The 27908-nt window shown below is 41.7% G+C and overlaps 1 protein-coding gene across 4 annotated transcripts in view; it reads left to right on the forward strand.

Annotated features, from left to right (window-relative positions):
• Window positions 1–2283: 2283 nt before the first annotated feature.
• Window positions 2284–27908, forward strand: part of tns2a (tensin 2a) — a 71659-nt gene continuing 46034 nt past the window's right edge. For 3 of the 4 annotated variants that reach the window (XM_075476140.1, XM_075476142.1, XM_075476141.1), the window contains exons 1-4: window positions 2284–2424; window positions 2560–2866; window positions 23714–23819; window positions 24085–24122. In XM_075476140.1, coding sequence (XP_075332255.1) covers window positions 2738–2866; window positions 23714–23819; window positions 24085–24122 — 273 coding nt within the window. In that variant the 5' untranslated portion in view covers window positions 2284–2424; window positions 2560–2737. Of the gene's footprint in view, window positions 2425–2559; window positions 2867–11209; window positions 11341–23713; window positions 23820–24084; window positions 24123–27908 lie in introns of those variants that run through there. The other variant, XM_075476143.1, reaches the window with a different exon arrangement.

Raw genomic sequence — 27908 nt, forward strand, 5'->3', positions numbered from 1 at the left:
GTGTTAGATATAAGTAAAGTAAGGACTAATGTGAAATACAGGTGTGTTTCAGTTTAGTACCTCAGTGTTTAGATTTAATAAAGCTTTACAATGTAACATGATTAAGGATTATAGTTTAAATACACTCATATGTACTATATGTACAATTAGTAAGGATTTGAAGGTATATTGTGTCGTTTTTGGTCTTTATTGAGCCTGCAGATAATCTGTTAGATTTTGACTATAGTTGGTACAGAACAGGCATTAAAATAGCTTTTGTTTTGGCTATTTACTGTCTCAGTATGTGAAGATGTTATTTTTTTGTTCGGATAAGCATTAACAATTCAAAATGTAAATTTTGCTTCTTAAAAAAGGCTCCAAATACATGTTTTGTCCTGTAACTTTCTTTTTAAAAAAAGCCTACTTTCTTAAAACAGATGGGCACTGTACTTTTTGAAGTCGACTCGAAGCAGATCCCACCTTCATCATAACGACACAACGTGTCATCTAATGTGGTTCACAGAGGTGCCTGTAAATTAATGACAGAAAGAAATCACCTAAATCTAATTTTGGATACACACAGTAGCTGGCAAAAGGGTGGTTTTACAATTGGTTCACACCTTTTAATGAGATTTGTTCATAGTGTTGGATTATTTTTGCCCACTAGAGGGCAGAAAAACTCCGAAACAAACAGTTAAATATTGCAACTCTCAGGTTCTGTTGGTACAACAAGTGTCTGTATGAGACTTTTAAACTGTTCTGCACTTTTCGTCCTGTGGTTTATGGCTATGCACACACAGGAGTCGTGGAATCGTCCAAGACTCACACACGAGGTGTGCTCGGATGCTTGGAAACCGAGAGGGAAGGAGGGCGACGGAGGCCTGTTTATCATAAATGAAGGGTAATGTGTACAAAGTCCTGTTTTACAACTTAGAGTACCACTGAATGCCATCAACATGAAGATCCTCAGTCAACAAACACTCTGATGAGGAAGGCGCCTTCGGGTAGCATCATCCCTGACATCATCACAACTGTGTCTATTTCTGTGCTCCTTTTGTTTTCTTACATTACTACCACTTCTCTTCCTCGCCCCTTATTAGGACTCAGTTGATCGTCTGGACTCTTCTCTTGGATTTCATCCCTTTACTCCCTTTTTTTTCCTGCTTATCAAAACCACATCCAAAAACCGGTTATTAATCTTAATCACCGATCCAGACTGAAAGTGACTTTCTTCCAAGTCTCTTAACAAGCGCCAGGAATTCTGCAAAGGCACATTTTTGCCAAAAAAGACCGGGTATTAGAGATGATGTGCTGTAATTGGGCTCTCAGGTTCTTTTAGTACCATATTTTCTAATCAGATAAATGATTTAGCTTTGAAATTGGTTTGTGATAATGGGTCTGTCTGCAAACTCTGATATGTCTTTGCCCATATTTGCCAGATGCAAACCTAGCAAAGGTTGGCAGGACCTGAGTTGATTAGAGGGAGTTAATTTCACGGCCTGTAAAACTAGGAGGGGGCCTTGTTGTAAACACAGTCTGCGGCCTGAGATCATGTCTGAAACCTTCCCTGAGAGACGTGCGTATAGAAAGGAGGGATTGGAGGAAGGCAAAAGGGGGGGCTTGGGGTCAACTGGGATGGATTGATGGACTGACTTTTGGTAACAGAGTGCCTTACCAGAGTTTTTTTTAGTCTGAGGAGAAAAAAGAAAGCTGAGGGAGACACAGGGAGAAAACAGAAAGGGGTAACGTAGAGAGTCAATACAGAGTACAAAGAGGAGGAGGGCTGTTGGAGGGGCATCAAGAATTCGCCTTTTAAGGGGTACAGTCTCACTCTTCCAAGCCTTGTGAGTTCTTGCGTAGCAGCCAAAACACTCATGGGAGAAGAAATAAACAAAAGAAAAGAGTCTGTTAGCGAAATAAATGTTTTTCACATTTAACACGTTCACTTACTGACGTGGAAAACTGAGTCAAGGCTGCATCTGACATTCCCTCATCCACCATGGCACATCCTTTTGTTACATAGGTGTGGATTGGGTTGTGAAAGGGACTTTGTTTCACAAATGCAAACAAGGGAAGGCTCAGTGTTTTCCAGCGCTCAGTCCACCCTGAATCACTGGCTTTCTGCGCAGCATCCTACCAGCTGCCGTTGCTGTTGTGGCTTTCTTGGTTGTTTTCTGCACAATACCAACAATGTGTTGCCCGGGCTGAGGAGTAACCGCCTGTATCTGGGAGCAGGAAACAGAGGGGAGCTGAGGAGGAGAGGTGGGTGGGGGTGAGAACAGAGAGGTGATTGTATATGTAAGAGTGAGGCAACCGTGGCAGTCGGGGTTGAAGAGAGCAGGGAGGAGACGCGTTCTTGGGATGGGAGGATTGAAGGAAAGCAACAGACGGAGACAAAAGAGAAGGAGGAAACACAGGATGGAAAGGTGATGGAGTCTTGTTAAGGTGAGTGCTGAAGAAAGTTTCTGTTTTCTGACTGTGGGGGGGAACAAAGAGCAGGAGTCCACAGCAGGGCTGAGCTGGTGTTTTTAAAAGTGTGTGTTTGAGGAGTGTGTATCCTTCCCTCTGTCCCCGAAGCAGGGCTGAACGAGAGCCAGGAAAAGGGGAAGGGCCTCCGTCTCCTCCTTTCCAGCTGACAAAAACAGCTGCCCAGGAGCCTGCCTGCAGAGAGGACGAGGTGAAGACGACACAGAGGCAGACGGGAGGAGAAGGGAGGACGCACGGAGAGAAGAGAGTCCAGGACCCCCCGTCCACCTCTATGGGTTGCGTCCTGAGCTCGGACTGGTGTGGGGAGGGAGAGGTGCAACCGGTGCCGGTGGTCAGAAGCTCCTCTCTGAAGAGACGGAGTCTGGAGAGGAGCGAGAGCGGCAGGATGAGGCTGACAAAGGTCAGTGTGCATGTGATGTCCACGTGTGTGTGACCAAACTGTAGAGAAATATCAGCGGACATGTTTACAGTCAGCAGGTGAGCACCATCTGGTTCAGAACTGGGCACCGCGAGCCACAGTCTGTGGGCTGGCTCCCCATTTTCACCCAGACTCAAATATCTACTCAAGAATCAGATGGATTCACTGAAATCAGGCACAAATACTTGTGTTTTAGTTTGGAATTTAATGTCTTTGGTGATCCCTTAACTTTTTAATCGAGCTCTGTTGTTGTTTCTGGAGGCAGAATGCGTTGTTATTTGGTCCATATATATAACAATGCTCGGGTTCTTCTTACGCTCTAAGAAATCTCAACGACTTCCCTTAGATAGGGGACTATTTTTATAACCTTTGGTCGTTCTTTGACTTAATTTGTCCGATGGTGTGTTGTTTGATCAAATAGCTGCAAAACTGAAAGCACAATGATGAACTTTCTGAAGGTTTAAATGGCATTTTACCCCAGAAATTAGCTGTAAACTAAAATGTAAAGGGGCAGAAATGTTTCTCTGGAGGGCTTTTCTTTGGACATTGGCTGTTTTTTTTTTTTACTAATTTCCAATCCAGTCCTTGTACCTTTTGTTGATTAAGCCACTTAACGCTGACCTATGAGTCATTCAAGCATTAAAAAAAAGCACCTAACTCAAGGGATGAGGCAGTGTTGTGTCAACACAGTATTACAGATAACTTACAATAGCAAAGAACTATATTTCCAATTCAGCACTTTTTCACAGTAAGTATTGTTTGTGATACATTTGCAGCAGATCTATTTTTCCAAATAACATACAATGAAGAGAATTAAAACATTAATTCAATGCAGTTTCAGCCTTTTAACCCTTTAACTTCCACACTGAGAAAGTTTTATGATAAAAGTATGAAATTTCATTAAAGTCATAACACATACTGTCCTGTGGCATCATATACCTAAACCAAGTTTTAGAGAAGGCTTAAATGGGTTTACTTCCAGTAATCTTTGATAAGACAGAGAACAGTCAATGAAATATGTGGCAGAGCAGGATGTTAAAGGGTTAATGAGCGATATTTTCCATTTTAAATTTGTGATAGTTTGGGTTTAACAGGTCGGTGGGACAGGAAAGCAGAATGTTTCTACTTAAAACAAGAAATAAGCGTGTTTCCTTTGGCATTGCTTTAAAAGATGAAGTGGATGGTCATGGCATCTCGCCTCTGCGCAGCTACAATAGCTCTGTTGTGATGGCCTGAGTGCTGCTGGGGAGTTACCGTCATGTAAACAGAGGCAGAACGGCCGAACATTGAGAGCCTCGACCTCTGACCACCAGTTTACACACAGACTGGAGCGCCTGTGGCTGTTGTTTGTGTGGATTTTTCTAAATCTGTGCATGCAGATATCCATCTGGGCTTGTTTCTGCATGTGTGTGTGCATGCTCGGTCCCTGTGGCTCTGCATCACATGCTGAGCAGCGTGGGAACATGGATGTTTCTGGACTACGTCATGCTGCAGCGACTGACCCCGACTGCAAGGGTGTGGGAACCAGTTAGATCCAAATTATCCAAGAGGAGGAGATGCTGTCTTATCTATTTATGGTCTCTTTCTAATTAGCTTGGTCTTCATTTTTTCGATGAGTTTCCCTGACTTGTGGGAGGGTTTCTGAAGCTCAGAACTGGAACCTGAGAAGAATATGATTAAATCTTTAATGCCTGTTTATCCTGGCATGATCCACGTCTATACATTCCTCATAAGACTCGTGCCGAGTCCATGAGGAAAGAAAAGATCTTCAGGTAACATTGCTGTTCTCATTGGGATTACATAAGACCTCATTTTGTGTCAGTCACATGGGAGAGGGATGTTTCTTTTCGACACACATAAATAGATTCTTCACATTGAGTGCATATTTGTGTGTGACGGGATGTGGTTGAAACATTTGCCTCATAAAGAAATGATGAATTATTCTGCGATTTACACAGCCAATTACTGGATTCCTCGCTAAATATTCCTTTTTTGTGTAGTTAGTGTCAATAAACATCCCTTTAAGAATGTATTCTGGGTAAAAACACGCCCTGGCAGTGAGAGTCAACAGTTCATGTGGTTCCCTTTAAAAAAAGCCAGGCTGCGAGCTGCGCTCTGGTGAATGTTGAAGTAATCAGGTGGGACGCATCAAAGCAGACGAGCCTTGGACGGAAGCTAAGAAACGGCCACCTTTGGTTACATCCGTGCCACAAAATAACTTTTCAGATCTGAATTGGTAATGAATCTTTCAGTATGTGGGCAGGCATCCCGGTAAACCTGCGTTTAATTCACCCACATGTCGAGTGAAAGCTGCAAATCGTTCATGAGCTCAAACTCAAACACAACACTTTGCTTTCTTATGAGCATGGCTCGAAAGATGCCCACGTTACTCTCAGCTGATTGAACATTTTGGCCCAAAGTAAAATCTTGTGCCCACGGGATGTTTTGATGAGAGTTCAGATGTTCATGGTGGTTGCTTAGAATTAGGATAAATCTATTGGTTGTCACAATAATTAAATTTAATCACTTAAACATGATAAAATACAATGTATGTGATTTGTACAAATGCACAAACCTGGCTACTATTCATTTGATTTGCCTTATATTACATAATTGTCATTTTAATGTAATTCATTCATGTTTGACAGAAAAAACAGACATCACATTTATTATGTGAGTGTGTTTTAAAATAAGATAAAACGTATTATTAGTCAAACAGCAAGGAAATTCAAATCCGAATGGATGGAAATTTGTTAATGCATCAAACCCATAAACTGGGCCCAAAAAGGTTTTTTAATGTGTTCTATCATTGATAATTCAGCCAGAACCGTGATTTCAAGATTTTATCTATTCTAATTCTAAATACTAAGAAAGTATTTATAAGCATGTTTCTTTTTGTCATATTTATTTACACTTACACGGTTTATTTATCCCTCGAATGATTGAATGAGATCAGGAGCAGTTTCTGGTCTTTAGCCTTCTGAACTGCTGATGACTACATAAGATATTTAAAGTCCCCATGAAACATTTAGCTCTGTGCAGTTTGCTTCTGCAATTAAAATAGCATTTTATTGGATGTAAAAATGTCAGAAAACCCAAAATGTGAAACAAATTGTGATCACTTCAAATAGTTTTCCATGCACTGGTCATTAAAAATACTTTCAAACGTTATTCATGCTGGAGAATGACGAATGTGCTGTTATGTGAAAAAGAAAGTAAAGATATTTGAGTTCAGAGCACCCATCCATTTTCTATATTCGTTTAATCCAACTCAGGGTTGGAGTTTATCCCAGCTGTCATTGGGCGTCCATCACAGAGCCATAATTAAAATAATAACATAATTTAAACAAATAAAACATCTGGTCCTTACGAGATGCTAAGATTAGGCAAATAAAACCTCAAATGAACAACAACACATCACATATTATCATCACTGTGTCATTATTTATTAAACAGAAACTAAATCAAACTGTAGAAATAGTGTATAAAAAAGTAAAATCCACATTTACTGCTTCCATAGGAATTAAGAGGATAAGAAGCAGCCAGGAGCTGCTGATCAGAGACACTGATTAACTGATCATCAGTGAGTGTGAGCAGCTCTATAAAAGCAGAAGTTTTGTCAGTTTGCTGGTCTGGAGCATTCAGGTGTGTGTTAACACGATGCCAAGGAGGAAAGACATCAGCAATTATCTTAGAGAGGCTGCCCATCAATCTGGGAAGGGTTATAAGGCCGTTTCTGAACTATCTGGAGTCCCATCGTTCTACAGAGAGAAAGATTATTCACAAGCTGAAAACATTCAGGACACCTGTCAATCTTCCCAGGAGTGGACGTCCCAGCAAGGTCACCCCAAGGTCAAAAACCCAAGAGCTACATCTCAGACTCTACAGGCCTCAGTTAGCATGTTAGATGTTAAAGTTCATGACAGCACAGTTAGAAACAGACTGAACAAGGATGGCTTGTGTGGAAGGGCTGCAGGAGAAAGCCTCTTCTCTCTAAAAAGAACATGGCAGCACAGCTTAGGTTTGCAAAGCTGCATCTGAACAAACCACAAGACTTCTGGAACAATGTCCTTTGGACAGACCAGACCAAAGTGGAGATGTTTGCTCATAATGCACAGCAGCACGTTTGGAGGAAACCAAACACAGCATATCAGCACAAACACCTCACACCAGCTGTCAAGCACGGTGGTGGAGGGCTGATGCTCTGGGCTGGTTCTGCAGCCACAGGACCTGGGCACCTCGCAGCCACTGAGTCCACCATGAACTCCTCTGGATACCAAAGTGTTCTAGAGTCAGATGTGAGGCCGTCTGTCCGACAGCTAAAGCTGGGCTGAAACTGGCTCACCAACAGGACAAAGATCCCTAACGCTGTGCAGAAACCAGAGCTGCAAACCTCAATGAGCTGAAGCAACGCTGGAAACAAGAGTGGGCCGAGATTCCTCCTCAATGATGTGAGAGATGACGTCACACAGAGAACCATTACATCAACTTACTGCTGCTGAAGGTGCTTCTACAGGCTGCTGGATCGTGGTGTTTACTTAGTTTTTCACACATTGTTCATTAAATGATGACACAGTGTAATATGTCATGTGTTGGTAAGGACCAGCAGATTTTCAATTATGTCCTTTTACATAAAACTTTAGCTGGAAGACTTCACATAATGCTAAACAGATTATAAAAGAAACGCATTAAATCTGATTTCACAGGGACGTGAGTCCTTACTGTCGTCACTCGTGGAGTCTCTGCAGTGAGTTAAACTTCACAGGTGTGTAGCCGAAGATGAAATCAACCGACACTGGTTTGATCCCATTGCAAGCTGGTCTCATGGTAGTTATTCCCAGTTTAACAGCAACGATGACACAGTCACGGACGATCTCACTGGAAGTCGACTTCAGTTCATTTTTCTTCCTGGAAATTGCCCTAGTTCTGTGTTTGTTGACTGCTGAAATATATAGAGATCTGGCGCTGTGACAGTGGTATTTTATATGTATTTGTCTGGCTTCCCTGTAATTTCTCATTTAAAGAAAAGTTTATATTGGCCGTGACCAATACTGAGGCTTTGAGCCACAGGCATTCACTACAAACACACACCCAACACAGGAAGGAACAATGACCGGCCAGGGTTAAATATAGACACCCCTCAGCCCCTATATCCAGCAAGCTATGGATAAGAATTGGAAAGAAATGGATGTAAACCTCACTTTTCTACATATTTGTAAAAGAAAAAAAAAGGTTAATTCCCCAGGCCTGGGGGTGGCTGTCGTAAACTGGATTCCTGTGGCTTGAAAACAAAGATCTGTCCCAAGCTGTGAGCTGGATTTGAGGAATGCTTGTTGTTGCGTGTAGCGGTCACATAGATGAAAGCTGATCGAGGGAAAAAGGAAAGACATAAACCATTTCCTCCCTCAGTAAGTCCCCAACAAATCCCAACACCGCCCTTAAAAGAAACATTTTCTGGCCTCAAAAAAAAACGTTGAGCGTGTTGTTTGGCCGGGTTCTGGAAACGTCTGCGGGAACGAGCAGCGCCGGCTGACAGAGGGGCTTTTATTGAACTCATCGGCGCAGTAACTGTGAGCATGTGCTCGTTTGTGTCCTCCGTATCTCACCCACTCTTCCCACTGCTTTCAGGCTCTTTCCACAGCTGCACCTTATCAGCCTTTGGCTTTGCGCTGTCTTACACAATCCGTCACCGAGCTGCACGGCCCCCCTTTTCCAGCCTCTTCCTCCCCTCATTTCCTCTTGGCCCGGGTTCCCCACTCTGTCCACCTCTCTACCTCTAATCCAAGCCCCGTCACCTCCTTAAACCTGTGACCTCTGTCTTCCAGACCAGCAGAGCAACAACACACCTGTGGGATCTCTTTCATTCAGGGGCCAGCTGTGGTTGTTTGAGATTTAAGGTTCACTCCTCATGTTTGTGAACCCCTAAAAGTCTAAAGTTAGCCTCTTCCGTTTCATCCTCATCGCCACCTTTTTTTTTCCTCCAACACGACCCTCCCCCACTTTACCCACCGACTCAACCCCTCATTCCAATCCCAAGCACCAGCTTCCTGCCCCTCATAGTTGCTCAGTGTTTTGTTAGTCTACCTTTTCCACGCTTCCTAATCCGTCTCCCCTCCTCCTCAACTCCCGCCAAAATAGAGAGAATTATAAAACTCATGCAAACAATTACCCCCCCCCCCCCCACACACACACACACACACACACACTTCATCAGCCCTCCCTTTTTTTCTATCATGAGCCGAAAATTCTTGGAATATGAGCAAAAGGAATGGACTGCTGCTGCTGCATATGTCATAATTCACGGTGCACAAATATACTGTGCAGCCCTCATACCTGCACGCCAGTCCAACACATATGGAAGTGACTAAGAGACTGAGGCAGCAGACAGAAACAATACCGAGCGCTTCAGGAGTCTCAGACTGGGGGATACTATGAGCTAACACTTTAAGAAAGGAAAGTCAAAAGGAATGCATGGATATGCGTGTATGAGCTGTAATGGCAGCCACAAGCCAGCACAAAGTGTTGCTTGTTTTTTTTCTTGTTTTAATTATATCAAACCGGACTAAATCAGACGTAAACTTTTGCTTTTATACGTAAGAAATGCAAAGATCTGTGCACGCTTCCAGCCCCGCGTCTACATTTATTTACACTGTTTTTGCAGCAGAATAAAAGAATGAGAGTCATCAGTGCCTGCAAGTTCGGCCTCACCTGCTGTAATTCTTCTATTTCACCACTAGGGGCTGCTACTCACACACTAGATACTACTGAGCAGCACTGTTATTGCAGGTGTGTTTATGTATGCGGGGGGGAGATCGAGAACATAAAAGTTCTCACCACAAGGCCCAGAAAGTGGCAGATATTTACAGCAATGTGCAAAACTCCTGATCCAGCCCTCATTTCTTTATATTTTGCTTCCAAGCAGCCAGACTTTTTGTCATCTCTTAAAGTGGTCTTGAGCAATAGTTCTCCAGGTTTTCTGAAGATCTTTAAAATATTTTTTCTATGGACATTGACTGCTTTTTCACTCATTTTCAGTCCAGTTTTTGAACTGTAACATTTTCAGAGGAATGTTTTTTTTGTTAAATCACTTAAGTCTGACCTATGAATCATTCATAGCATAAAAAAAAGGCTCCAAACTCAAGGGATGAAACAGTGTTGTGTCGACATGTAACAGACAGCTTTGCAAAGAACCAAGTTTAGATAATATCTTTAGGCACTTTACTAGCAGTCTGTTTTAAAAACAAATAAATTGTGATAAAAAAAAATAATAATAATAACACAGTTTGACAGACAGAAAACAGGATTTCTGCTCCAACAAGCTGATTCCCAAAGAGCTGTTAGCTGAGAACTTGGCATATCTCAGCATGGTGTGCAGTGTGTCCTTAAAACATTTGAGGAAACTGGACAAGTGGAGGACAAAATAAGAAGTGTCAGGCCTAAAGAACTATCTACAGCAGATGAACAGGATCTGAAAGTGATGTCCTTAAGAAAGAGGAAAAACTCCAGCAAAGCCCTGACACAGGAGCTGAGAGATGCATCTGGACCTTCAGCTGATCCATCTGCTGTTGGCCCAAGCCTCATCAGAAATGGGCTCCATGGAAGGGTGGCTGTCAGGAAGCCGTTCTTAAGGAAGGGAAACAGGGAGAAAAGGCTGAGCTGTGCCAAAGGACACAAGAAGTGGGCTGAAAATCAGTGGCAGCAGGTCTGATGGAGGGATGAATCCTCCCCAGAGCCCGGAGCTCAACATTACTGAAGCAGTGTGGGATCATGTTGGCAGAGAACGGAACAAAAGGCAGCCCACATCCAAAGAAGAGCTTTGGGGTGTCCTTCAAGAAGCCTGGAGAACTATTCCTGAAGACTCCTTAAAGAAAGGACAGAAAGCTCGTCTGAGAGGGTTCAGGCTGTGTTGGAGAATAAAGGAGCTCAGACCAGATATTCACTTTAAAGCTCGTTAAAACTGTACAAACTCTGTTTTTTCCTTTAAATACTGTATTTCCACTTATGTTTGCAATAAATCTCTGCACCCATTTCCTGTTTTCTTGGCAAAACATGGTTCAAATGCCCGATTTTTTAACTAATTCATCACTCCCAGATGTGCCAACTGTGCCTCACACTGGACCTTTGCTTGGTTTTCAGTGCATCGACAACCTCAGTCACAGCCTAATTTCTATGGGAACACTCTATAATGATCATTTCAGCCAATCTGGAGTGAGTATCCTCGCGCTCCCCTCCAGAAATCGACCAATCAGGGGGGGTGAAGTTCCAGTAATAGTACTCCATACATGCTTTTAGCCGCTGTGTAGCTCCACCTCGCAGCTCCGGAGCTGAGGGTGGACCGGAGTAAAGAAAACAAGTTACCTCACACAGACAGCGGCGGGGCATGTTACTGACGGCCTTCCCGAGAATGAGGGGCTGCGCGTAAATACGGAGACATGAGCAGCGGGAAAATGAGCAAGGTAAGACCAGAAAGTGTGTCAGCCGGTCGGGGGAAGTTTGGAGGATTTGTTTTTGAGTTGCTTTGACTCGTTTGAGGACCTCTCAGTCATTCTTTTGTGAGCCTGTCAGGGGTTTCGGATGGATGTATGATGCTGATTTAAGCGCTTGTTTTGCCTGTGCGGCTGCGCACTTTTCAGAGTTCAGACATTGGAGTTTTGTGCGTAAACTGTAGGCTGTGATCTCCCAAATTAGAAATAAGTATGTATTTGGTGTTATTTTTGTGCATTTTTATCGTGGTAGTTTAGTCTTCTGAAGTTTTGTGGGGAAACGGAGGGATTTCGTGCCGCTCTGTGAGAAGTTTCCCGATGTGTCGCACTTCATTAAACTGACATCAAATACTCTGAATGGGGTCATATGATGCGTTTATCCCCCCCCCCCAATAACCCCGCCGGTCAGTAATTGTAAATGTCGCATTGTCGTTTCCCACGAGCCCATGTGCGCGTGCAACTCTTGGACATGGATTATATGGCCAGCCAGATGAGAAGGGTTTTATATAAAAGTAGCAAAACAGTTATAAAGTAGATGTTTTTGATTAATTTTGAGTTTAAAAAAAATAAATAAAAAAAAAATGATAGAGATGAATCAGCTAAATAAGTTGGGAATAACTTTAGTTTTTTTTTTTTTGTTTCCACGAGTGTTCCCTGTGTATTCCCAGCTGGGTCAACAAAATCTGGCCAAGGACAACAGCTGGAAAGGCTACTTGGATCAGCTGTCTGGCTTTCCTTTCTCCTTGTTTCCCTTCACTTATGACTCTATAAAAGGGTCGTTTCACAATGCATGAGAGGATTAAAATCTGTGATTGGTATTTAATGCAAAATACAGCGTGTACACTACACGTAGCTGTGATAAAGTTTTTTTATTGTAATTACGGGGGTGATTACAGATTGATTGGGATGACAAGCTGTGTGTGCATGTGTGTCAAGTTTTCCCAGGAACAGGATGACTGAAGGGAGGCTGTGAGGGGAAACTCATGTGTGTTCAGCGTCAGTGTGTGTTGTGGTAGTCTGCACATCTGTAGCTGTGTATATATATATATACGTTGTGTGCGTAAATACAACCTCAGACGAAGAATAATACATGACATATTACACTGTGTCCTTGTTTATTGAACAAAGTTTAAGCTAAAGTGCAGAAATAGAATGTAAAAGCTCAACCTTACTGCTTCCATGGGAATTAAGTGGGTAAGTAGCAGCCAGCTGCTACTAATCAAATTAAATTGATTAGTTAATCATCATCAACAAGTGTGAGCAGCTCTATAAAAGCAGAAGTTTTGTCAGTTTGCTGGTCTGGAGCATTCAGGTGTGTGTTAACACGATGCCAAGGAGGAAAGACATCAGCAATGATCTTAGAGAAGCTACATCTCAGACTCCACAGGCCTCAGTTAGCATGTTAAATGTTAAAGTTCATGACAGCACAGTTAGAAACAGGCTGAACAGGTATGGCTTGTTTGGAAGGTTTTCAGGAGAAAGCCTCTTCTCTCTAAAAAGAACATGGCAGCACAGCTTAGGTTTGCAAAGCTGCATCTGAACAAACCACAAGACTTCTGGAACAATGTCCTTTGGACAGAGCAGACCAAAGTGGAGATGTTTGCTCATAATGCACAGCAGCACGTTTGGAGGAAACCAAACACAGCATATCAGCACAAACACCTCACACCAGCTGTCAAGCACGGTGGTGGAGGGCTGATGCTCTGGGCTGGTTCTGCAGCCACAGGACCTGGGCACCTCGCAGTCACTGAGTCCACCATGAACTCCTCTGGATACCAAATGCTGCGTGTACACCAAGAGCGACCTACGCTACCTGAGCGCCGGAAATCATTATTTCTCTATGGAGGGTGAGCTAACTGGGCTACCAGAGCGGATTCCAGCAATTAAACTTAAGCTAACATTATGGTAATGAGCTATGACGCGGTTCGGCGAAAACCAATGACAATCCACAGATTGTAGGGGTCCGACAATCCGCGGGGTTTGCGGAAACAGACGTGTAAACTTTGGTTCCTATCCAAACAATAGTCGTTTAATCCTGAGACTGTTGCAAGTGCCGTGCTTCAATACAATAGTGTAGTAACCCCACGCATACCTTTCTCACTGCAATTAAGTTTTATTTCGAATTTAGTTTATTTTCACAGCTGCCTCTGCTATTCCTGCTCTTCTCAGGTGTACCTAATGTAGTTTTACACAATTTGTAACGTGACGTATATCTTGTATGACAAATTGTAAATAACAACACGTGTATTCGTGTCCCTGCCCTCTCTTTCCTCATGTTCTTTTCCGCGGGGGTGCTGCACAGCCGCGGGGCCTTTTAAAATCGAACATTCTAAATGTGACGTCACGAGCTACCAAAGCAAATTATCAAGCGAAGCTTCTCCAGCTACCTCCACTACCAGGTAGCGTAGGTCGCTTTTGGTGTACACGCAGCAAAAGTGTTCTAGAGTCAGATGTGAGGCCGTCTGACAACGATCCCAAACACAGCAGCAGATCTACAGCAGAATGTGTGAAGAAGAGAAGAATCGAGGTGTTGCAACGGTTCAGTCAGAGTCCAGACCTCAGCCTGACTGAGATGCTGAGGTGGGACCTTCAGAGAGCTGTGCATAAACCAGAGCTGCAAACCTCAATGAGCTGAAGCAGCGCTGGAAACAAGAGTGGGCCGAGATTACTATTTTTAAGACCTGGGGAGGAACGGGTAATTTTTATTCTTTTTCACACGACTCTTTGCATGCAGACAGAGATTAATGACAGATTGCCTTCGTCATGCATTGACCAATTAGTGTTGGCTCCTGTTCTGTTTTGAGGAAAACCACCTCAGATTAACAACAAGATAACATTGTCCCACCTCTCCAAGCTTTCCTTTACTGATAGCAGTGTGGTCATTTTTCTTCCATGTGAACCGTGTTCGGGTGCAGATGAGCGGATGTCAGCCCGCGTTTGGATCAAAACGGAAACTAGTGAAGAAAAAGTCCAACTTTCTGGGAAAACCTGGGCAGGAAATTAAAAAAAAAAGAAGTGTGGTACATTCTAACCAGGCTCATAAGCAGCCACTGCATTGGAGATGCTCAGTGAGCAGCAGTACAATACTATGGCTGTGCTCAGTGTACAGTAGGTATTCTATATTTGTAATTACTGGGTGTAACTGAGAGGTTTGATGGCACATGATGGTTGTGTTTACTTGGGACACCCCCTGTGCATTGCCAAGTCAAGAGGCTGAAACAGAGGCTGGTTCACATTCCCTTGTTCCAGATGCAGTTACACTGGGTGTAAACACACAGTGGCAGCCATTCATAGTGGCACCTATTCACCCTCACCTGCTGCTTTAAAGCTGCTTGGACTGTTACTTTACCTTTATCTCCACGTGGATATTGTCATTTGAACAGTCAGCAATGCTCTGTCTGGTTGTGTTGTTAATATTGATAATTTCTATATTCCATGTGGTAATACAAGTGCTTATAAAGCGACTATTGGCGGTAAAATAATGCGGAATTTAGCGGTGGTCGTCCTCGCAGTTTGTTTTTTAGTTAGTGGATAGCAAAAGCAAGAAATAAACGTTTAGACTGGACCAAGCAGCCGTAGCTATTGTTGTTGGTCTGCTTTACCATGAACCTGAAGAAGAAGCAGCACAACTGAGGATCAGATCCGAGGTGGAACTGAAACCGTCAAAGCCAAATTTTAAATGGACTTTTACCTGTTAGATAGGAACTTTAATGTTATTTCACAAAAAATATATACAAATAATCTTTATTTAGCATTTAGCATAGATATGAATAAAAATATGTACAGTAAAATGCAGCATTGGTGTTCACAGTATTGAGCGTACAAGGAGTAGAAGAGTGGGCTGAGGTCAGAGCCTTGGGGGACGCCGGTGCTCAGGATGATGGATGAGGTGTGGTTACCCAGCCTGACATGCTGAGGTCTGTTGTTTGAGGAAATCTTTGATTCACAGACAAAGGTGGATTCTAAGCTGTAGTTTGTTTGCAGTTTGTCAACCAGCTTATCCGGATTGATGGATTGATGGAGTGGAAGGCTGAGCTGAAATCAACACTCAGCATCCCGACGAAGGTGATTTTTAAGGGTTAGGGTGATCGAGAGCTGCGTGTAGCACCATGAAGATGGCATGGTCACTTTTTCTCAGCAGGTATCCCTCTTTCCACTGTCGCCTCGTGCACGCTCAGGACGGCAGACTGGAGGTAGAGAAGTTTCGGTGCAATCTGTTAGCGAGGCAACTTTTTTTGAATCGGCTCTGTATGAATTGGAAAAATAAGTTGGAATTTACTGAATTGGATCTGTTTGGATTGTGATTGTATTACAATTAATTGGATTGTAATTGGCTTGAATTGGACTGTATCTTTTAGGGGCCTTGAGATGTCATTCGTAGTGATTTGGAGATATACAAATAAAACTGAACTGAAATAGTTTGAGTGAACTGGTGTTGATTGAAACCTAGAAAACATAATACTTCGAAAATCAGTCGATCAGGGATAGTAAAAATGCTAAGCTGCTCTAAGTCCTCACAAGTCAGCCCCAGATGCATCCTCTGTAAAATGGGTGGAGCAAGAACACATCCGGGCACTTCGACCGTAGTTAGTTGATGCTTACGTTGAATTGAAACAGTACTTTGGTTTCACAAGAGCACAAGTACAGTCAAGTGTGTGCATTGAGAAACAGTCCAGGTCTGTTCGAACTACAGTGTCACATTTAACCATCACTTAGTTATCACCCCTAGATGATGTCATAAAACGTTTCCCAAGGCTACATCACAGCACTTTTGTGACACTGTTGAGCCTAACAGATGCTGCTTTTACCTGTAAATATGAATAAGACCCTTTTGAGTGTGTGTGTTTGCAGCAGGAGTCTTACTAGGGAACGGAAGTGTATCATGGCGGCATGCTGACCTCACCTCTGGAACAAGCAGTCTCTGTTCCCTGCACTGCCTGTCCCACCCTTTGGATGCATGACAGCGCACACACATCAACTCACACGCTTTTATTAACACTCATGCTGGCCTTGATGCCAACAAATGATGCAGGAACCCAGATACCGGTGAGATACACTCAATGGAGGGTGGGATTTAAGTACACAACGAGTTATAAACACACCGCTCAGTGACTGGGTGTGTTCAAGTACATAAAACAAGCTTATTGTACACAGCAGCCGGTACAAAATGAACAACTACGGGTTGTTGTCGTCCAGCTGTGATGGACATTTAAAGTGAGGTGTTTCTGTTGGCCCTTCACATTATGTCAGATTTAATTCTAGCTTCACACGTGACAGTTTGTGACTTTTCATTGATGCATGTGAATTAAAACCAGCTCCCTTATGTTGTAAGCTGACTCATCAAGATAGGGCACTTCTCTTAGTGTCTTGTGATGTTTGGGTCGACTCTATAGGTGCCTACATGGACATAAATCGCTGGTTTTGTGAAAAAATGTCCACCGTAATCTGATTATTTTCCCTGACCTTACATTCAGAGCTTTAAATCTGAGCTATCCCTCATAGATGATTAAGAAAGAAACAAACTGCAATCATTTACACTGAAATTAATCAGCAACTAAAATTGTACAGGTGTGAAAGCCCTAGTTTCAGCTTTCTTCTTTGTACATGTTGTAAGTACGGCTGAATTCACAGCACACACGTTATCTTCAAAGGAGAAGTTAGTTTGTTTTTAAACCTGGACCTTATTTCTGGCATAAAATACGTTCATCTACTCATCGACAAGACGAATGAATGAATGAACGCGTACTATTGCACTGTTAGCTCAGAGCTGCCGTGTTGTTGTTATTAGGGGCTATCGGGGGGCTTTCTACACACGCGTCTACTGGGGTGACTTCATCGATACGCGCTGCTGCAGCACAGCTCATTTACTTCGTGCTCTGTGATGTTCAGCTAACTTCACACGGAGTTTGCTACAGCTAGTTTTGTGCAACATGGCAGGATATTTATCAGATTTTGACGACTTGGACGACGACTTTGAGTACGATGGACGTCCTTACCGGAGTGAAGGAGCTGTGCTGCAGCGGTGTGCGTCGATGACGTCATCCCACAGACGCGTGTGCAGATAGCCCCCGATAACAACAACACGGCAGCTCTGAGCTAACAGTGCAATAGTACGCGTTCATTCATTCATTTGTCTTAAAGTATTGGTGAAATAAAGACAGATAATCCCTTATTTAGAGGCTGTATCTGCCTCGTTCTCTCCCTTTATATGGATATACGCGGATCTCCAGTGATCTAAATATCATCCAAAGGACGCCGACTTTCACCAAACTGCTATCGGTGAGTAGATGAACGTATTTTATGCCAGAAATAAGAAAACAAACTTCTCCTCTAAGTTACTCGAATGGTGATTTTGTCATATGACACTTTAGTTAGATTAATTAGGATTTTATTAGAGCAGAGCGACAGTCTGGAAATGCTTTAAGTGATCATGAAATTGACACATAGTCTTAATGGGCTGATTTTCAATCACAATGTTTTATCATCTGACAAAAAGAAACGTAAAAATTTGTGAATAGGAGCAGCTTTATTGGAAATTCAGATGGATTAAAATACACTTACAATTTACTGTTTCAACAAAAAGTTGCAAAACTATTCAAATTTATAGGTTTCCACTGGTGCGTCACAGAGTTGTGAAACACCTGCCTTTTTGGGTCGTCATAAAAAAACTAAATGTCTTTGCTTGGCCTGAAACAAACGATCCAAAGAGCTAAAGATAGAATCCCACTATAATGCTGCAATCAGAATCCCTCAAAAGATCGTAAAAGGGCTTTTCCCTCAGGCGTACTTTCAATCCGGCCATCTGCAGCTGAAGCTGAGCTCCGTCCTGTGTTCAGCTCCCACACAATGCCCATCACTGTCCAAATATCACGACTATTTTTAGAAGAAGGGGCAAGAGCGTTCGCAGCGATGAGTGGGTGTGTGTCCTCGACCAGCTTGCTGTTTCTGTGTATTTGTTTTTACATTTGTATGCCTGTGTGTGAATCTCTTGTGTACGTGTCCAACCCCTCCCTCGTTGAATCCAGTTACTGTTCTGTGACGGCTGGCAGAGTGGCGGCGAGGAAAGAGAGGGAGGGGGAGGTCTGGTAAGAAAGCATCTCTTTGACTCCTGATTCCTTTTTCTGCCAGGAGGCTAAAAATATTAGAAAAAGGACCTTGTTGTGCGCAGCAGATGTTGTAGGAGGGGTGGAGTGGGGGTCTGTCCTGGAGCACACGGGGATGGGAAGAGGAAAGGGGAAGGCTGTCTATTTTCGCCGACTGTCTGCAGGGATACACGTCTGCACGTGAGCGCGTTTGTGAGTTTCACAGGAAAGTTTTTCTACTTGAGATCTCAGGTGGTTGTTTACAACTTGTGTCACTTCTGTGGAAATCTGGGCAGGCCCCAGCTGGGGGATGCTTTGCAGCTCGAGTGGTCACATGTACTGAACGCTTGTGGAGTTCTGCTCATCACGATGCGGTTTGATGCATCAAAAAATGTGCATGCATGATTAAATTTACAAATCAGTTTACGATCATTATGAATGACGCATTCTTTGCTGTTTTGCAGCTCTTTCCAGGCAGCTGCAACAATCGAACCAGTAACGGTGTCTTTAATAATACTGAATCCACATGTTCCACCAGAGGAAGATGTTTTTTATCCATTACAGTGGTGACAGTAATTACTATCCAGGGGACCAAGCTCAGCATTTCAGGTTGTTTTTAGTGCTCAGACTCTACCAGCTGTGTTCTGTTGTAACTCCAAGAAGCTGTAAATCTCCTTCACTTTGGTTTCCTCTCTTGGACTCCCAAGTTGAGCTGATTGGAGTATTTCACAGGAACAGATTTCAAACTCACAATATATGCTCCTTGATTAATTATGAAAGTGTTTTTTTCTACTGTAAAAGGCTCCTCTTGATGCAATACCAATGCCATAACACTAAATTTATTGGGAAATTGTCTAGAATTGTACTTTCTTAATGTAAGTACATAACTTAATATTAGAAAATAATGTTATGTTAATGAAAACACTGAGGTTGACATTTTTCAAACACAGCCAATTAGGACTGCACGATTCTTGCTAAAATGTAAATCATTGTGAATTTTTTTTCTTTAAAAAAAGGCTTTCAAGTTAAAGAAAATGTGCCATTTAAAGAGGACTTTTAACAATGAAATAATAAAATGCTAGACTTTAGATATGCTTGTAACAAAATTAGTCTTTTCCTGATTTAGAATTAATAACTTAAAATCTGTTGAACATAAATACTATAACATTGATTTAGGATTCCCTTCATGTCACATCAACGTTGCCCATCACCAAACAACAGGCTAAAGATACATTGCTGCCTCACGATTTTAGCCTTTTTTTAAACCGTCTTCCATTGTGCCACTACTATGTTTTGTAGATACTGATAAACAGTAAACGGTTTTCTGGTGAGACTGGACTACCAGAGATGTGGCAACTGTAGTTTTACAAACCGATAACAGATTCTTAAAGCAGTTCAGACTTTTAGGGATTTTGTTGTCCACAAGAAAAATGACTGAATATTGAGCATTCTTTACGTTTCTGTCTGCTAATGTAGCCAAGTTGCTAATACAACTTTACCTTCCCACGGATTGAGCTAAATAGTGTGCCTGGTACATGTAAATACTTTTGTTTGGTGATTTCCATTTTTAACTGTTTGTAACTGAAGGAAAATTAGCTAACTGAACTTGCTAACACTTTCACACACAAAAGCTAGCTAAACATGTTATCCATTGTAAGCTAGCATTCCTTGATTTGAGCTAGTTTTTTTTTTAATCTTGCTAATGCTACTTAACTAATAATTAGTTTTTTCTACCTTTATTTTCTTTGTCTCTTTTTTATTTTATATATATATTCCAAATATCATAAGTAGCACCTGGTAAAAGGTTCCAGCAAAAAAGCAAACTGAGGCTTTTTTAGCCTAATTAGACAGAAAGAGATGTTAGAGCTTGACAGGATAGCAGTAAAGCGCTGGTCTGAACAGTCAGACTATGCTGATTATTAACAATAAGCACAGCTGACAAAACTACTTCATCTCAAGGTCCATTTAGAAGGTGGTCTGGAGCATTTGATGATTTTGCAGATGTTCACGTTGTTCATTTGATTGAAAAATAAGTTTGTTCTGCTAAATGGACCTTGGGAAAAGATTGTTTTCACAGCTGCCATTTCCAGCTTTCAAGGAAAAACTTTGAACCATCTCTGCGTTACTAAACATTTTAAACTGAAATAAGTTTTTGCTTTAAACATGTTCCAAATTTGTTCTTTTCCTAGTGCTGAATGGCTTTTCTTTAAGCTCGTGATAGCCAGCCAAGTAGTGAGCTGCAAATAGAGGTATATTGAGGGGAATCTCAACCATCAGTTGCATGAAATATAAAGTGGTTTAACCTCCGTCAGTTTCACCTTCCAGTCTCCTTAAATGAACCGGCACGAAGCAACTTTACAACACCTTATAGAGCACCGAGGGGCAGAGTCGTCTCTCATAGTCTGACCATGATTGCGTGCGGTTGGATTATATAGTGGTCTTGATTGTGTCTGAAGGAGGAAGAATTCTGCCAGCCTCGCCTCTATGTGTTTATCTCTCAGCCCAACACACCACTTTGGCTTTTCTGACAGTAACTGGTTGCTTTTTTAAACTCGTCGCGGGCCCCGTGTTGATGCTGATGCACTTCACTAAATGCTAAAGCTTCGCAGCTGAAAATGATTGTCTACTGTTGACTGAAACATACACAAGAATAAATCAATAAAGAATGTTTTAGTGTCTTCAGTTCAAGATTTATGAAGCTGAGACTTAGATTCTCCCTTAAAAAATATGGCAGATGTTTTAAATCTAAAGCCTTATAGTTAACTTAGCTATATATATATAGCTAAGTTAACTATAAGGCTACATATATAGATATTTTCTGAAGAAACTGGTGATGGATTTAGTTGTTCCTTTTGCATGTTCAGAATTTTCGGGGAGTTTGGTAAAGTGTTGCAGCCTGTGTTGGTCACCAGCTGGATTTCTTTCAGCTTTGGATGATGGTTGATGTTGTGAGTCAGGATATTTCCAGTGTGCTTGGCTTTCACTTTGCAAGTTTTAATATCAAATAACTCATGTACAGCTCCTTCTTTCCAAAAACGTTGGAGAATTCAAGGAGCGCCCAAATGCTTCCTTGGCTGAAAATGAGTCTGGCTGTGTTTCATGCTGTGGTTTCCACTATATGTGAGGTTTCCACTGCGCAGAGTTAGTCAGAATTAGATTTGCACATTAAGAAATAAAAAGGCAATTCGTCCATCCATCCATCCATCCATCTTCTGTAGCCATTCAATCCAGTTCAGGGTCACGGGAGCACCCCGAACTGAAGCCAGTCCCAGTGGCCATTGGAGAGGAGACAGGGTAAATGTGTATCATCTTTTTAAGGATGAAATCAATACTTTGTGCTGCGACACAAAGTATTGATCGAACAAATGCTCATGCATTTTTTTAAACTGCATCACAAACTCTATCCATGTGAACAGCAGATATATTTAATCTCTGTAAAAGCAGATGCGGGTCCTGAATTAAACATCATGTAGTGCAAAGAAGCTCATTGTGTGCAAGCCGGAGTAAAGAGTTGGAAATATTTAAAATGTGTTAAAATTACCGATTCTCAACATATTAATATGCTGAAGATTTGTAATTAACTCTGGTTTTGCCGACTTTCTTATTAAAGGAAGAACATGGGATACTAAAGCTATGATGATGTGTAAGTCGGTGTCCAAGAAATATATACAGGAAAAAGTATTTATACTGGAAAACAATAAGTTTGAAGCTGTATTCTCTCACTCAGACGCACACAAACACAAGTCCATAACAGGCTGAAACATCACACGCGACATGCCAGGTTTCTCATTAAAGGAAGTTACTGATTGTTCTGGAAAAGGGTTAAAGATCAAGTTCTGGGGACTATTTTGTGTGTACGATTGAGGAAAAATGATTGAAAATTAGACAAGCTAACATCAATGCATAATCTAGTATGGAAGCCGGACGAGGCGCGTGGGAAGTTAACCGACAAGACGTTATAAAAATAGGTTTTTCAGAGCTGTTAATCAATTCTGAATCTTATTTTTTTCCAGCCTCCCTTGTGGATTATGTAAGATAGTTAGACTGGTCATGGAGAAAGGCAAAGGCATTTGGAGTTCAGGCCAAATCAGATATTCATTAAAACAGGATTGATGAAGTTTGTGTGGATTTTGCTTTGCTACTGTGACTGATAATCAGCCGATGGGCTTAATCTAATAACAATCCAGCTGTCACCCAGACCCACTGTGATGCATTACTGTTATGAGCCCGTGAGCCACCCAGCCTGTGCACCACTACCATCCAGGCTTTTGTGGTCATAGTGCACTTGTGCAGTTGCAGGCCAGCAGCAGCTGGCGGAGGGTGATGCCAGGCAGGCAGCTGTCCAAACAGTCCAGTCCCAGAACACAGCCAGAAAGGCAGGATAATGGAAAAAGTGTGCAAACAGCTATGTTACTATGGAAGAAAAGCACACAAAGAGCAAATAAAACACTTTTGTGTGTGTTTATCACCTCATTATATAAAGAGTAGCAGAATGATAGCCTTCCTATATAAATTGACATTGCCGATGGTGTGTGTGCTCGCTGGAAAGTGGATAGTCTTAAATCCTGGACTTCTGACTGGATACGTGCCAGTTTCCAGCATGACGGTGCACGTTATTTGTTAACATGTCCCCCTCATACTCTTTTTCCTCCTCCTCCCCATCCCATTGTGTATCTTTGCGCCCGTGGTCATTAGCGTTCTCATGTTCAAAGTGTCCGCAGAGTCATCTAAAGATGTGATCCCGTGTTGGGAAATAAAGAGAAAGTAGGCGGGAATGACATAAAGTGACATGTGAACACAAGAAGAGAAAAAAAAGCCACGGATTTTTTAGCCTTTTAGGAATTAGTTCAATATGTTTCACAAATCTACGCACACAAACATTGTATTAGAGAAGGGTATGGGCGGGAACCACCAGGCTTATTACTGGAAGACAGTTACACAACCAGAACAGTGGTTCAAGAGGCAGAGGGAGTAGAGAATGGATGTTATCGTGCTATAACAAGACTTTCATAGATGCACCCGGGTCAAGCATACAAACGGGTTAAAGCTGATCATTCTGAGCTCCTGTCAGAGTTACGGTCCTAAAAGTCAAGCATCGTCTTTATTTCTTTGTTTCTGTATTTTTTTTTATCTTGGAAAACTGAGAGCATTGACTCAGAAAATATTTGACATTTGCTAACTCAAACTCAGGGATGAAGGCCAAACAATGATTCTGAAGGGAGAAATCTAACCCAAGTTCTGAAACTTTTCCGTTTGTTTTCCAGGCGGTAAAAGGAGAGCCCCACTCCTTCAAGGAAAAGACGTTCAAGAAGAAGCGGCAGTGCGGCGTGTGCCGTCAGAGCGTCGATAACGTGGGCTCCTTCTGCAGAGGTGAGAGCGTTGAAGTGTTGACAGCTCAGCTCCCTGAATGGCCCGGAGGAATATGTCAGACAGAGCACACGGGGGATGCATAAACAGGACGCAGGGCTTGAACAGTTCAGATGCAGTAAAACCAGAATGAGATCATATTTGTCATCATTTCTACATTAGAACTAGTTTGTATGTTGGTAGAAAAAAAGAGAACATTGGAGCTTTGACAGGACTAATTGTTTCCTTTTTCTTCTTTCCTCTCTCCTGCTGGACTCATTTCCTTTAGTATGCAAAACAGCCACCCACAGGAAGTGCGAGGCCAAGGTAAGGGTCATCCTAAAAGAACAGCTGCGAGATTAAAAATGGGTGCAGCCGTGAAAGATTACTTTATTCGTATCTAAACTCTCCACAGACATGAGGGCAGCAGGGAGCCTCAAATGAACACAATAACGAACATAAATGCCATATTTTCTTTACTTTATTCTATATTTTCATTGCTTGATGCCATTCAAGTAGAACCTAACTCCAATTAAATGCAAAGTAGATCAACAGAAAAATATTTTGCATATACTTTGAAACATAATTTCAGTCGCTTTTCAAGAGAAAAATAGTGAAATTCGGCTTTATATTTGACTTTCCATAGACGTATTTGGGCTCTTGCTCAAACAAAACAAGAAAATTTAAGAAACTGGAGCAACAATTTACAGATGCATGAAAATAAACCGCAGTCTTTCCCTGCCTGATCTCATGACATCAGCAACCTAAGGGCTGTCTCACAAAAAATAAGGTCAAAGGACTTAAATAACAAGTGGATTTAAGGAGACACTGCCGGGTTATCTAAACATAATGTTTAATACATAAGGTAGACTGCTGAAGTGACACATTTTTTTTAATTAACATGAAAGATAATGATCATTTTCATCTGATAAATAAACAGGTAAATATATATATATAGATATTATAGGCATTATCAACATTTTTGTCATTAACACACTTACCACTATAATGCTTTGAAAGTTTTGAATGTAAGTCTTACAAGTATTTAGTGAAACATATTAAATACATCTTAATATTATGGCCATAATAGTTAAATTTTGTCATCAGCAATGTGAAGACAACTAGCTCCCGGTCAGATTAAAGCTGAAGTCATCTCTGACCACCACCATGAATCCACTAATTCAGCATTAAAGCTAAATGCTGACACGCTTACCATGTTTGATAAGATGGGCCCCTGAGAAAGGCCATGCTAGATGTTGACCGCGAATGCTTGGAGCTGTTGAGTAAATTGTTATGATTGGGCTGAGGTGTGAAACAACACATGGCAGAGGGTCTGTGAGGGCAGAAGTCTTGAGATCTTCGCCAATGAAAAGGCAGCTCAGTTGCATTCCTCAGAAGGAGCTGCGAGCATTGCTCGAACCCCACACTGCTGCCTTTGTGAAAGAGTCATTGACGGAGAGATGGTATAATGAATAGACAGAGGGATGAAGAGGGGGAGAATGCCAGCCATGGCCAGGGCCAGAGTGACGAAGAAGGAGGTAGAAGCAGGGAGCCATGGCAGGCAGGAAAAAGCCAAGGGCGAAGGCATGTGGAAAAGACAAGTCTCATTCCTCTAGCATCCCTCCAGGCTCTTGTCTTTTATCTGAAGAGTCGGGCGCCTTGAAGATGACTTCAGAGATCAAAGGACGGCTTTGAAACAGCACAAACAAAAAGCTAAATTAGCTTATCCTAGTATGGAATTTACAAGTTAAATTGCTTCATCATCAGGGCGACATTATTCTTTTCTGTGACTGATAGCTATTATTTATTTCATCTGTCAGTGAATAAGTGTACACTTTTAATTCTGTACGTTTTATTGTGATACACCAATTTAAGGAAATTTCATACATGACCTCAGGACAATATGTCCATAGTAACGGGTTTGGATATTGTCAACAGCTGCCAACAAAAGATTGCTTGTTTATACAAGAGTCAGGACATGAGGAAAAAAGTATAGAATAGAATAGAAAAATACTTTATTCATCCCCTAATGCGGGAAATTCAAAAGTATAGTATAGTATAGTATAGTATAGTATATGTGTATAGTGCACACGTCACACACAAACCAGCAATATTAACGGAAAAGAGTAGAAAGTGATATGCAGACTAGCTAAAAAGGATAAAAACAGCTGGCACGCACACTGGCTTACTGTGATTTCTGACATTGTCTGGAGTTTGAACTGGTAAAGTGAAAGGATAAAGATCACAGATGTCAAGCCTGGCGAGTGCAGACATTTGCATTCTTACATACACACTGTCTGGTGACCTTTTAACAGAGCAACATTCTCACATACAGCTTTTATGTTGAAAAAACAGCCCTTAGAGAGCCAGATGTGGGATAAACTTGAATCTACAGCTGGTTAGCTTGCTTTAGCATTGTTGCTGGAAACAGAGATGCAACACAATACTGTCCAGAGGAAAAATCAAGAGTATAGCTTTTTTTTTTTTTTTTTTTTACCTGTCTTTTTATTTAAATCTCAGAAAAAAATATATAAGGTGTTATTTGGCTAGCTTAAGAGCAGTAAAATTTTGTCACCTTTAAACAAAGTCAGGCTAGTTGTGTGGCTGTTTTTGGTGCTAAAATAAGCTAAACCAGCTGTAGCTTCATATTGGTCTAAGCTTAAAATCGGAGTTTATACCGAGGGGCTTTAAAGTTAGAGTCCATTTGTTGATGCAGACATTTTCATTCTCACATACAGCTTTTATGGTGCGAAAACAGCCCTTAGAGAGCCAGATGTAGGATAAACTTAAAGCTACGTCTGGTTAGCTTACTTTAGCATCGATGCTGGAAAAGGAAAGACAACACAATACTGTCCGGTGGAAAAGTCCACAACTTTTTTTTTTGTTTGTTTTTACCTGTCTTTTTATTGGAATCTCACGTACAATATGTAAAGGTGTTATTTTGGCTAGTGTAAGAGAAGAAAAATTTTGTCACCTCGAAACAGAGCCAGGCTAGTTGTCTGGCTATTTTGATGCTAAAGCTAACCAGCTTTGGCTACGTATCGATCCTAGCTTAAAAACTGGAAAGCAGGGAAACTGTTTTTAAACTAAGCTTTGGTAAACTAATTAGATACTAGATATAAATAAGTTTTTTTCTTACTTTCACCCCCATTTTTAAAATGATTTCACTGTCATCTAACTAGCAGCTAGCCATAGCATTGTTGTTAGCACACAGGCGTGACATTGTTAGAAATCCTCTCATCTAATTTGTAAAGTAGCTTCTTTTAAGAGACAAAAACAATTGAAACAAGAAAATATTCTTCTGTGTAAATGTTAAAGTTGAAATTTCCTCAATTGCAGGAGAAATGTAGCAACTTATTGGGGGGGAAAAAAAGACACAAATTCGTCATATGACAGAAATGCTAGATGGACTTCATTTTTTGTTCAGAGTAATTCCACAAAGGAAGAGCAGGATGTTGTGAGGGAATCGTCTGATGTGTGGTTGTTGACTGGGAGTTAAACGGCGATATCCATCGCTGCTACTCAGGAAGGGAGAGGTCAGATAAGGCAGGGTGTGGAGGTCTGGCTGCTGTGTCCATCTTAGCTGTTATCTAACCTTATACGTTGGGGGAGTTTGGGAGACGATGGAGAAGGATGGCATCAATCTCTAAAAGGAGGCATTGTTAAAAAGGGTTGGTGTTACCGGTTTTACCAGTGTTATTACTTCAAGTTGTTTCCTCTGTTGCATGCCAGTCACATTTTTAAGTAATTGGGTAAAACCTTGTGCTTGAATAAACCGCCTATAGCTGCCGCTATGACAATATTTACTAGATCTGTCAACTTTGAGCCGTCCTGTTCTCACCAGACATCTATTTAGATCTCCACCCACCTGATGTTACCGTAAGCTTGAAGACAAATCATCTCATTACAGAACAATTCGGTATCCTGTTGGTACATATGCTCCAACAACTCCCTTCTTCCCACACACACATAGTTTTGTAAACTTCCTTTCCAGTGAGAATGAAAATAGGTAGTAAATTGTCTTTTCTTTGTCCTCTGTCATTCTGTTCCCTAATCTTTGCCCACGAGGCCAACTGCCTCCAGCTGGCCCATCTCTGTTCTATTAAAAAGCTC

This window comes from Odontesthes bonariensis, chromosome 10 (assembly GCF_027942865.1).
Source record: "Odontesthes bonariensis isolate fOdoBon6 chromosome 10, fOdoBon6.hap1, whole genome shotgun sequence".
Lineage (NCBI taxonomy): Eukaryota > Metazoa > Chordata > Actinopteri > Atheriniformes > Atherinopsidae > Odontesthes > Odontesthes bonariensis.